At 39.3% G+C, this 12788-nt stretch overlaps 1 protein-coding gene across 1 annotated transcript in view; it reads left to right on the top strand.

The window, feature by feature from the left end:
• LOC128645281 (sterol 26-hydroxylase, mitochondrial) overlaps positions 1-12382 on the top strand; it is a 216510-nt gene extending 204128 nt beyond the window's left edge. Inside the window, exons 8-9 of the mRNA XM_053698143.1 lie at positions 7917-8117; positions 11490-12382. Coding sequence (XP_053554118.1) covers positions 7917-8117; positions 11490-11627 — 339 coding nt within the window. The 3' untranslated portion in view covers positions 11628-12382. The remainder of the gene's footprint in view (positions 1-7916; positions 8118-11489) is intronic.
• The last annotated feature ends 406 nt before the right edge of the window (positions 12383-12788 follow it).

The following is a 12788-nucleotide window of genomic DNA, read 5'->3' as shown; positions in this document are numbered from 1 at the left end:
GACAGTCAACACCAGCATTTTTGTTGTTTTAAAAGATAGATAATCCCTTAATTACCAATTCCCCAGTTTTGCATAACCAACACAGTTATAATTATACACGTTTTACCTCTGTAATTACCTTGTATCTAAGCCTCAGCAGACTGCCCCCTTATTTCAGTTCTTTTGACAGACTTGCAGTTTAGCCAATCAGAGCATTCTTCATGGTAAATTCACGTGCATGAGCTCAATGTTATCTATATGAAACACGTGAACTAATGCCCTCTAGTGGTGAAAAACGATCAAAATGCATTTAGATTAGAGGCGTCCTTCAAGGTCTAAGACATTAGCATATGAACCTCCTAGGTTAAGCTTTCAACTAAGAATACCAAGAGAACAAAGCAAAATTGGTGATAAAAGTAAATTGGAAAGTTAAAATTACAGGCACCATTTGAAACATGAAAGTTTTTTTTGGACTGTCCCTTTAACTTTGAAACACGTTGCCTAGATAGCTTGTATTAATATCTTTAATTTTAAAAAGCCAACATATTATGTAGAACTATACACAGGTACATTGCATATATAAGGCATTGACAATGCTTAGACAAAACAAAACAATAGGAGAAAAGTACCCTGCCCTTAAAGGGACAGTAAACACCTTGAGATTTTTATATATAAGCCCAGATACAGGTGGGTCGCTATATGCATTATCGCTAGACTATACTATAATTTTCACGCAACTTAATATGACAAGTCCATGGTAAATCCCATTTACCAGAGTAGGGTTAGCATGCCGATATCGCTCTAGCCCAACCTTTACTTTAAATGGATTACATGGACGTGCTAAATAGCACTGGTATTACAAGTTAAAAGTAATAGATTGTGCTTGAGTGAAAGATGAAATTGTGTTAGAATATTTACCACAGCTTGAGACCTAAACCTGTTATGCATTATTAATAGCGCTGTCTCGCCGATTGTGGTGGGGCCCGCACTTTTATAATTAAGAAAACCCTTAATGACCAGCAATGTATAGGATACTTGGTGGTCATTAAAGGGATAAGTAAAGTGTAAAGGTTAAAAAAATCATAAAACACATCAAAAACATATTAAAATGAAATATTACACACGTAATAAAAATACATAAAATAAGCCATATAATTTTAATATTGTTAAAAATGTTTTGAAAGCGATATGGTATATAGCAAGGTGTTTGACTGGAAAGGGCTCCAATGTGTCGGGTTAGTGCACGAGCGATAACTGTTTTATACTTCTTTTCTTCTTAAACAGGAAGAGTCCACACCTACATTCATTACTTTTGGGAAATACAGGACCTGGCCACCAGAAGGAGGCAAAGACACCCCATCCAAAGGCTCAAATACCTCCCCCACTACCCTCATCCCCCAGTCATTCTTTGCCTTTCATCACAGGAGGTTGGCAGAGAAGTATCAGAAGTTCGAGATAGTCTCTTATGGAGGGTAATACTCTTCACAATGTGACTGGAGTTTTAAGTAATCCTATCAGCCTCTCAGTGAGAGCATGAATGAAAGTTAGAGTCGGAGATGCAGGGAGAGTTTTCCTGCGAACCATCCCGACTCATAATAACTCCTTGGTAATCAGCGTTGACGAGTATCGCTGCCTATCTTTATGAACTCAAGTCCATGTCAGAAGCGAGGCTACTATCTGTCACACATTTGAAGGGCCGTGTTCCTGTTCCACGGCATAGATTTCGGTAAGATCGTTTCATTTTATTTCGATATGTGAATGTAATGTTAACGAAACAAGGTAGGATTCCAGTGGGACTCATTTTATCTTAATAAGGAATCATGGGTTAATATCTCCTGAGAGGATTTATTGAACAGGAGGGACTTTAATCATGTTTGTTATGTGGTTCTATCTGCTAATATGTAGCAATACCTAGGCTCTCGGCCTTTCAGAAAATAACGGCCTTATCTCAGTGATGCAATCTTTCGAGATTGCGTGCCCTTTTTGTGACTGGCACTGTGCACCTCGTGACGGGTGTGGTTATGTTGTTTCTCACTTCTGTATGCTGACTGAATGTGACAGAGAGAGTCTGGCTCGTGAGTTGTTCACAGGAGGTGGTGAGTGCCCCAGCCATTAGGGGTGTAAAAAGGGTGCCTGTTAGTTTTTGTCATTTTTGTAATCCTAAAATTGTGGAGGATTCTGTATGTTAGACAACGATGTCTCCGGTACGGAGAATGCGTCTTGTGATGATTATGAAATTGCCCGGGTAATCAATGCCCATCAGTTATGTTCCGATTGCCATTCTAGAGTACTCTCTTCTACCGAATCAGGGAGCTTAGAGTGCATTGAGCCATCCGCCTCCGAGGTTTCCATGTCCCGTAAGGCGCGTGCCCCAGACCCTTTAACGGCTACACAAGCAGGTGTCCCTATGGCCTTTACTCCTTCTTCGGAGGGGGGCTTGTTTCCTCCAGAGGTTACGGCATGGTTCCGCATGGCCATTTCTATGGCATTGACTCATTTATATCTCCCAAGTGAAATATTTCTAAGATACTATCCGTGTTCTGTTAACCAGGGCCCATTGGGCATGGGATCGCCTGATTCAGTTCAGCCTTCTAAGGAAACGCTGGCCTCTGAGTCTTCAGGGGCCCCAACCTTGTGGCCAGGGTCTTTTTTTGATCCGGCGAGGGATGATTTTGCCTTCCGTTATAGGCATGTCTTTGTATTCTTTTAAGACATGTTTTGGCAATGTTGGAGGATCCCAGTCCGAGTGGGCCGAGGGATCCGAGGCCTCCGATGCTGGATGACAAATTGGATATGATGTTTGGGGATGAAGCCAATCTCCTTAACGTCTCCGTTTTATTTTTTCTTTATGTTTCAGTTCCAGTTCTGAGCTTGGGCGTTCACCTGATGGGTGCTGCCTTCATGATCATGTCTGCTAGACTTTGTTTTTTTTGTTAACATTCTTCTCTGGAACCAATACTTGCGATTCTGTGGTCGCATGGGCACTTCCTCGGAAGTTGCACACTTTTTTTGAATAATAGATATATGTTTTCTAGTTTATTTATCGATCCTTCGGGTTGAATTTTCTTGGACCTTGGGCAGTTCTGGAGTGTACTTATACCAGGCAGGTACTGGTCGGATGCTTTTCGGCGGTTACCTAGGTTCATGTCAGCCTGGTGCTGATTTAATCCTGTCGGATTCTGAATGTCACTTGGCCTATTGCTTTGGACTCCGGGCTCGGATCCTATCGAAGTATGAAGCTTACTGTTTAAATACAACCCCTCTGACTGGAGGGTTGTAAGTACCGATCTAAGGTCGGCTGTTTCGGGCTACTCGCCTGGGATACGGGTCTGTTTTTTGCAGACGTCATCATGGTTCTTTCAGGTCCCTGGGGACTCAGACACATAATTTCCATTCCTTTGGAGTTGGGAAATGTGAGTGACCTATGTGGTCTGATGTTCTGAGTGTTGAACGATTTGCGTCTTCACTCGAAGTTCTTACGGATGCTGACTCTTTAGGCTATTTAACATTTTCTTACGGTGGCGGAGTCTCCTTCCTTCCCGCCTTGGGAGGATCATCTGGTCTGTAAGTGTGGGCATGTCCTTTTGGTCCTCTGCTCAGAGTTGCGTTACTCTAAGAGGTGGTTTGCACGGGTTCCCTGCCTTCTGTGGGGAACTGCGAGGCTCCAGCTTTTACCCTGTTATAGAGGTTTCTTTTTGGAAGATCAATCCTACAAGGATCTCTGGCTGTTGTCTCTTCCATATTATACCCTTGGTCTGACCACGGTCTCGACATTCGGGTGTTTCTGCGTCCTCATTGCAACTCTAGCCTTGGGGCATAACAGTGAAGAGTCGAGGTCGGTTACAGATGGTCACCCTTCTGGGGTCAGGTAGTTGACCATTTATCATCGATGTTCCGATAAGGCTTTGTGGAGGGTGCCTTACGTCTAACTCTTCGGGATGGCAAGCAAGGTCCAGGGTTCTCATTCACCTTCGGGTGTTGGTTGCTACCTTGCCAGTGTGTGTAACATGTGTTAATGCTTGTCTACGAGATTTCCTTGCAATCCAAGTGCACTTAGTGCCAAATTCTGAAACAGGAGCTCTTTCAGACTCTTGGGTTTGAGGCTGTTGCTAGATGTTGCTTTAGATGGTGCGCTCCTAATCATAGGAGGCAGCTTAGGGTTCCTCTGGAAGTTAGATCTTTTGATCGATTCCATTTTTCAAGGACCCTGGCCTAGGTCCATGTCTCTCCCTAGATGGGTGTGGACGGTTGAGTTTTACCTTAGGTGTTTGTAGTCCTGTGTGCCTCTCTCAGAGGGGGGTGGGGTTCTCTTTTTCATGGGAGATGCCTATCTGCCTGGGGCTTAGGCTCTAGGTCTTCTGATGGGTCCCTACTGGTCTTCTGGTGCATTTGATGTTCCTGTAGACTCCAGGTGTCTTTCAACTGGGTTGGTGATATGGCCAAGGGGTTTTGCCTCTATGGTAGGTTGGTTTTCCGTTGTTTTCATTCCCTTCTCTTCTAGAGCGGGGGTTGGGTTCTGCTGGTTCGGATTACTTTAGTATCTGATTGTGTCCCACGATGGCTTAGTGGTAAACGATGTTTCCTTGAAAGCTGTAGGTCAAGAGTTCAAATCCGGCTATGGCTATGTACTCTTCATAATGCAAGTCCTATAAATATCCTTGCCTAAAGCAGCTTTATATGGCAACCTGTGGGTCCTTGTTTTTTCTGCCTTGTAAGGGTCTTTTCCCTTCTTGCATTTTCAGAATACTGGAAAGGGAGATGCAATGTAGTGACTGGTTCCACCGTTCCTGCAGCAGGAGGCTGAGGGTTTGAACCCTGTTGGGACTCCTGCTAAATGTTGGATTCTGATATATAGATGTTGGGGATCTGAGGGCCCTCTTTCCTTGGGAAGTGTTCCTTTTTTGGGGAAGACATCAGTGTTAGGGGGTCTCGTACCCGTGCACAATGCCTATCCTGAATCACAGTAGCATGCCATTTGTAGTAGCGGTCAGAGGTCTATTCAGGGGCTTTGTTCCTAGTTGACTCTTGTCTTCGGTCTTTGACTACACTTTGGGCTGGGACCATTACCCTGGAGGGAAGCTCGGGGATAGGTTATCTATGTAGCATTAACCGTTTTCTTCCAGTGTCGGTCCTCCCCTTTGGTGGGAAGACTTTTGATGTCCTCCTCTTTTCTACTGGTGTCTGGTACTGGGAGGGGACGCTCATTGGAGCCCGGTATTCGGAGGGCTGTGAACATTTGGAAGGTTAGCAGTTTGAAACCAGCTACAGCTATTTGCACTTTGAATGTGTGCTAGCAGACTTTAAAACGCCTTTCTGTGGTTTGGGTTTCGAGATGGTTGAGTCAGCTTTCCTACCTGGAAGCTGGTCATTGAGAGTTCCTGTTCAGACAATTTGGTGTTCTCTTGGAGAGCTCTTTCCTAACTGCTGGGATAGTTATCATATTGCAGCTGTCTCTGCTGGCCTAGCCTGCAGGTTTCAATCTGATACAAGGCAACAGGGAACTCTTGTTTTTCTGGAGTACCTTAGGGTATATGACTGAATCAGGGATATGAGGGTGTCCCTCAAGACCTTTTTGGGATGTGTTTCCCTGTGTATGGATCTCTTTTTTATTCGGTCCTTGTGTTTCTAGGGAGTTCGTCTCCCTGGGCCCTACTATTGTAAGACAACCTTGGGTTGTTCTATGTTTGTTGAGCCGTGTGGAATGATACTTTGGATTTTTCCTGGGAATTTGTTCTCCTTTTTGGTGGCAGATAGCGGTCCTTGCCTTTTGGCCGGGTACCTTAATGGGAGTCGTGACCCGTGGGGTTGACTCCTCGGAGGCTGTTTGGGCTCGACGGACTCTGGGACTGAGTGGTCTCTAGTTCGGCTTTGTTGGCAGTGTAACTAATGTGCAGTTATTTGGGCTTTGGATTTTTACCTGTGTCGTCTATATTTTTATAGGGTGTTGGGTAATTTCAGGCTATGGTGCCTTTTGAAGGGGCCGCCTTTTGTACCCACCCGTTGTTTGCATTCACTGTCCTCTAGCTTGGGTATTGTTTTCCCAAAAGTAATGAATGCAGCTGGGGACTCTTCCTGTTTAAGAAGTAAAACATAAATTATGCTTACCTGATAATTTTCTTTTCTTCTGACGGAAAGAGTCCACAGCTCCCGCCCGTGTTTTTATCTCTGAGGCGGCAGTCATTTTTTGTTCTTCTGGCACCTTTCTGGGTATTGTTTTCCCAAAAGTAATGAATGCAGCTGGGGACTCTTCCTGTTTAAGAAGTAAAACATAAATTATGCTTACCTGATAATTTTCTTTTCTTCTGACGGAAAGAGTCCACAGCTCCCGCCCATGTTTTTATCTATGAGGCGGCATTAATTTTTTGTTCTTCTGGCACCTTTCTTTATTTCTCCTACTGTTCCTTGTTCCCTTGGCAGAATGACTGGGGGATGAGGGAAGTGGAGGAGGTATTTGAGCCATTGGCTGGGGTGTCTGCCTCCTCCTGGTGGCCAGGTTCTGTATTTACCAAAAGTAATGAATGCAGCTGTGGACTCTTCCCGTCAAAAGAAAAGAAAATTATCAGGTAAGCATAATTTATGTTTTTATGATATTCTCTAGCCTTGTTGTCTCTGTACTACAGCAAAGATTGGCTTCTTAAGGCAAATGGTTTGTGGAGTTTTGCTTTTGAAGAATGATTTCTGTGTACTACAAGTAGAAAGGCTCTCACACTGACAATTTAACAAAAGATGAGGGAAGCAGAAGTAGAATGCAAATTAGTGTGGAAAATAAAGTCCATTAAAGAACGTATCAAAAGGAAAAGGAAACGAGTAGACAATAAATGAAATGTTGCTCTTGCAAATTGGTACTTGGATTTGTGTGACAATAAACAGAGAATTATAAACCTGTGCAATGGATGCATGTAAAGTGCAGCAGTTAATTGGCTTGATTGAAGTTGCATTGGAGTGGACTCTAATAAAAGCAATTGGAATTGACCACAGATGCAGGCATGGGCATGTTTATAAAAGTAATAAAAGAGTAAGGGGGGGATATAGTGAGGATAGATGGGTTGTTAGCTAGAAGGAAGGTTTCAGCAGCACAATCAGAGCACGTTAGTCAGGGAGGTTTGGGGGAGTAGCAAGATGTTGGATGGATTCTTGAAAAGAAGAAAATTGTTGTTGGAAGAGAATTTGTAAAACAAAAATTAAAGGAGATTGGTCTGCCACGGGGTATGGGAATTACAGGGTAATCAGGCCACAAATCTAATACATTTGAAAATAAGCACATATGGTATAGAAATAATACAGTTAAATGTTGCTAATCTATAGGGCAAAACAGATAATTGTCTGAAGGTGGGGCAGTTTGGGATGCAATGCACTCCCTCTCCTCAGGGGTGTGTGCTGCCATGACTAAATTGTTTATTATTTTAATTGAGCTGTTTATCCACAGGCCACGTGCATTAAAGAGCTGCTATAAGCAGAGCTGAGAACTGTGAGAAGCAAGCACTATTTTCCTCATTTTTGCTGAAGCATTACACACTAAAATGGAGGTGCTTGACCAAAAATGGCATGGAAGATTTTTAGGGTTTTGATGTAAGCTCGACTAAAGGGTCTACACACGGTTTGGCATCTCGCTATAAGTTTGTCTTATTCACGTCTCCGTTTTTTTTATCCCAAACATGTTAAATGCATGTTGATGTGTCATTTGGTTGACAGTGAATCCCTCAAATTACATAATAAAGTTAGTGTCTTTTATATAATAGAATCTCAATAATTCCAAGACTGCAGAATGCAAGAAACAATATAAATGAGGAATAATTCAGGTAATTCACCACTAGCAATGAGAGAAAATTGTTTCCTGAGCTTACAGTTTACACAGAAAAGCTATAAAATGAGCTTATTCAGAGGCCTTTTTCATAGTTGCATTCAAGAGCTAATTTTTCCCACTGATCTCTCGGCAGACACTTTTCGCCCTGAGCAGCTATGCTATAGCTCGAGATGAGAACAGTTTTCCTGAACCCCACAAATTTATTCCACAACGATGGATTCGAGATGGTCCTATAAAGCATCATCCCTTTAGCTCAATACCCTTTGGATATGGGGTTCGAGCATGTGTTGGGCGCAGAATTGCAGAGCTGGAAATGCACATGATATTATCACGGGTAAGTCATACAAGGTTTGTAAGACAAAGTCATTGAGAATTCTACTCTACTAAGCTGTATTTGTATGTTTGTGTGCTAGGCATTGCTAGCATTTTTGTGATTCAGATCCGTCCAATGATTAAAAAAAAAAATAAGATTACTGTAGAAGTCTATATTTACTTCATGACATATACTTTTTTCTAAAGAACATAAATCTACAATATTTTTATAAAATAGTTTTTTATTTGAGGTTGCAGCAATTTATACATGCGCACGGACAAAACAATTAATTTCGTACCAACCATTTGTCATAAAAAAAGTTATTTAGTTTGATCCGATTTGTTAAGGGGGTCATTCGGAATGTATTTGTTGCTAAACAATTTCATTGGAAATTTTGGAAATGTATTGGAAACCACTTCAATGTTAAAGTAGTATCTAGTAGACTTGTGCATTCGGAAGTTGTTGATGTCTCCAAATGGCGTTTGACTCTTTTCAGAGTCAGATTTCTTCTTGTGAAAGTGCAAGAGACTAAGATCTGTGCAAATCCAGATCTTAGAGTGTTACGCTTTTGCAAGAAGAAATATGGCTAAGAAAAAGAGCAGAATGCCACAAGTGGCCACCTTCTTTCTCATTTGGAGGCATCAGAAACTTTAATACACTAGCCTAGTATATCTCGAAAACTGTCAGCATTTTTGCAAGAATGTTTTTGAGCACTAGATGGCAGCAGTGTGTCATAATGTATTGCTAAAAACATTCTTGCAAAACTGTTACCTACCTGTTTTTCAACAAGACATTTTAAGAGAACGAAGTAAATATGATAATAAAAGCAAATTAGAATGTTTTTTTTTTAAATTGTAGATTGTCAGAAAATCTAGTGCATTTACAAAGTAAAGATACATTTAAAGGGATTAAATATATTGCATTTAATCACATTGGGCTCCATTTACCAAGCTGTGTAATGCAGCGTTGGGGCCCTTCTGTCCACACACGAGCAGGCGGCAGCATTGCACAAGTGGCTGTGTAGTGTTAAATGTGGACAACATATTTCTGCCCACTGGCTACGATTCTGGGCTGACAGATTCACGGAAGGTATACTTATCAGTCCAGCCCTTGTGGAATGTGTCCCATTATTGAAAATACAGCAATTTCGTGTTTTTCTGTAAATAAAGTGATTACAATATGTATGAGTCAAACATAGTACATATTGCTAACTTAAACAAGATTTGCTCTCCATTTTCGCACAAGGCACTCGGAACTAACGATAACAGATGCCAATCACTAAGATCTTTAATGGGTTTAATGGAGTCCATACAAGTATTTTTGAATACATCTTTACTTCATTAAAAAAAACTTGTTTTACGTTTCGGCAAGATTTTCATGTAAAATTAAGAAGAACACTGCAGGGATAATAGTGGTTGCACCTTATCTCATCTTCTAAAACTGGATTTTAACAGTTTTCACAATGTAAATTGAAAAACCGCGATAAGGTTTAAAATGTTGCCAAAAGTTCCAAACCTCATTGTACAGAACAAGGTTTTTATTCCTGTAAGAAGGTAGCAACAAGAAGTTCTAGAAACTGTAAATTGAGGTTTTTCAAAATATGATTTTTGGGACTGTTTAAAGGGATAGTAAAGTCCAAAATATTTTTGATGATTCAGATAGGACATACAATTTAAAACAACTTTCTAATTTACTTTTATCATAAAATGTTATTTGTTCTCTTGGTATTCTTAATTGAATGCTTAACCTAGGTAGGCTCATATGCTAATTTCTAAGCCCTTGAAGGCCACCTCTTATCTGAATGCATTTGACAGTTTTTATAGCTAGAGGGCGTTAGTTCATTTGTTTCATATAGATAACATTGTGCTCACGCACGTGGAGTTATTTGAACCCAAATTTTAGAGCATGAAATTTTAAGCAACTTTCTAATTTACTCCTATTAACAATATTTCTTCGTTCTCTTGATATCTTTATTTTAAAAGCAGGAATATAAATCTTAGCAGCCAGCCTATTTTAGGTTCAACACCATGGATAGCTCTTGCTTATTGGATGCTTACATTTACCCACCAATAAGAAAGCATAACCCAGGTTCTCAACCAAAAATGGGCCGGCTCCTATGCATCACATTCCTGCTTTTTAAATAAAGATAGCAAGAGAACAAAGACAAATTGATAATAGGTATAACCTAGAAAGTTGCTTAAAAATTGCATGCTCTATCTGAAAAAAATTGGGTTTAGTGTCCCTTTAAGAGTCAGCACTTATTGCCTGAAATGCAAGTCTGTCAAAAGAACTGAGATAAGGAGGCAGTCTGCAGGGACTTAGATACTAGATAATCACAGGGGTGAAAAGTATATTTTTATAACAGTGTTGGTTATGAAAAACTGGGGAATGGTAAATAAAGGGATTATCTATCTTTTTGAACAATAACATTTTTGGTGTTTACTATCTCTCTAATGTAAAATCCTGTGCAAAAGATCTTGGTTACTAATAAACAAGGCGGAACGACAAACTGTTAGTTCAAATATGTGATTGCTGATAGAAATCACTGTGACTTAGAATCAAGAAACTGCGAGAATGAAATAAAACAACAATTTTAAGAACACGATTGCTTATGCCATTTCAAGATCTTATAGTAGTGATCTCCACTGTCTTGTGTTTCCTGCAGATCTCAGAAGCTGTACTATCTAACACATATATGGCTATACGTACACATATGTAAATTTCTGTCTTGCCCACAACCAAGGGACTATACAATAGTGCTGAATATAGGTTTCATGAATTTAGGCCATATATTTATATACTGTATACATGTAAAATAGCATCTGTGACCATTTCTGAGTGTGTTGCATATGGACAACATAATAGAATTATTCCAAATCAACTTGGAATACAGGAAAAATTGTTGAAAAGGGCAGTTTTGTAAAGGACAGTTTTGTATGTTGAATTTAATGTGTCCATTTTGTTGCCGAAATAAAGTGCAACATTTGTGGTTGGGGTGATTTTGATCACCAAAGCCATTGTTGGCTATGCATCACATGGGCGATTTTCCCACTATCAACTTAGATCCTATCTGAAATTTTCCCAATACGGAAATAGTGTTATCACTTAACTTGTGATCACTCAGAACTTGAAAAACATTGATCTGTTGCCAAAAAACGATGGGATCAGAAAAACTGGGATCAACCCCAATATGTTTAAAAAAAAATTCTCATCTACATAAATATGTGATCTAAAATGTTAGCATCTTTATCTAATGTGAATTTTAATTATGATATGACTGCCTACTAAAAATATAAATATGATTATACCTTTTTCTGAACCAGTCCACTTCTGATTTGATGAGTGAACATAATAAAAGTAACTTTTATTCTTTTTTGTTGTTGTTATTTTTAGATAATCAAGAAGTTTGAGATCAGACCAGACCCTCAAAGGACTGAAATTAGATCTATGGCCAGGATTGTCTTGGCACCAAACAAACCTATGAACCTGCAATTCGTGGACAGAAATTCTGCATCTCAGAAATCTGCTTAATTAACAATGTGCTATTCAGATCTGATAGTAAAAACATGGCTTAACTATTTAACAGCCACAAACTAGTATGCCAGACAAGTATGTAACCAAATACAATTTAGCATTTGTAAAATGTTCAAACATTTAATGAAACAGCATAAAATTAAATATATAATTTGTATATATTTTAATACATGTGACCCAATAAACAATATAATTTTTGCTTTTTATTGACCAACAATCAGATCTATCTCAATCTGTTAGAAAAGCTGTGCAAAACTAATCGATTTTTTTGTGGGTTTTTTTAAATTTAAAGTCATTCCAATTAATGGATGAAAGTTTTGTCAAATGGCTTTGCACATTTGCCATATTGATGCTTGAAATGAGGATACAGGGGACTTTTAAAGAAACAGTTTAAAATAATGTTTTATTATTATAAGAACACTGACATATGCATTTTTAATAAGTGTCCTCAACTCTAGTGCTTTGCATTTAGAGAGACCCCCTCCCACCGCAGCTATTCAAATTAAATTTAAAAAAATGTTTAAATGTATTTTTGTATTATTTCTGCACTTTCCTAATTTAAAACCTTTTGACCTATTGAAAAAAAATAACAATTTTTTTTATTCCTGGTTTCTAAAAGCACATGTTATTAAATGATTGTTACCTAGTTTTTAAATGTTGCCCCATTCACCTTTGTGTTGTGTTAAAAAAAATGTTAATTGCACAAAATATGAATTGATATTAAAAAAAACAAACATTTGTCATCAAAATTACTGGAAGATCAGTCACATTGTTTTAGCAATGGCCAGGTATTTTTAAATTTGGATGTAAAAAGCCAGAGAAAAGCCTGTTTTATAGATATTTTTTTATATTTACCCAATACATATGTAAGAGAACCAGATTTTCTAGTTATATAGAATTCAGACAATCATGCGTCTAATGCATGAAAATGCCATATAAAGGTTTGCGAAAAATATCAATTGAATACAAAGGGCCAACCAGATTACGAATGGAGCGCTAATTAACAGTTAACAGTGGAAGTAAGCTTTTTGCGCTTAGCAGGTTGCACTTATTTTATGAGTTGAAGTATCTCAATACAATATCGCTTGCACGTTCACATATTCCCCCATAGAAGTCTATGAAGAAAACAAGTAGGAAAAAACACCCCACTCTAGCGCA

This window comes from Bombina bombina, chromosome 1, assembly GCF_027579735.1.
Source record: "Bombina bombina isolate aBomBom1 chromosome 1, aBomBom1.pri, whole genome shotgun sequence".
Lineage (NCBI taxonomy): Eukaryota > Metazoa > Chordata > Amphibia > Anura > Bombinatoridae > Bombina > Bombina bombina.
The sequence above is the reverse complement of the archived record's forward strand: the minus strand, read 5'-3'. Positions and strand labels throughout refer to the sequence as shown.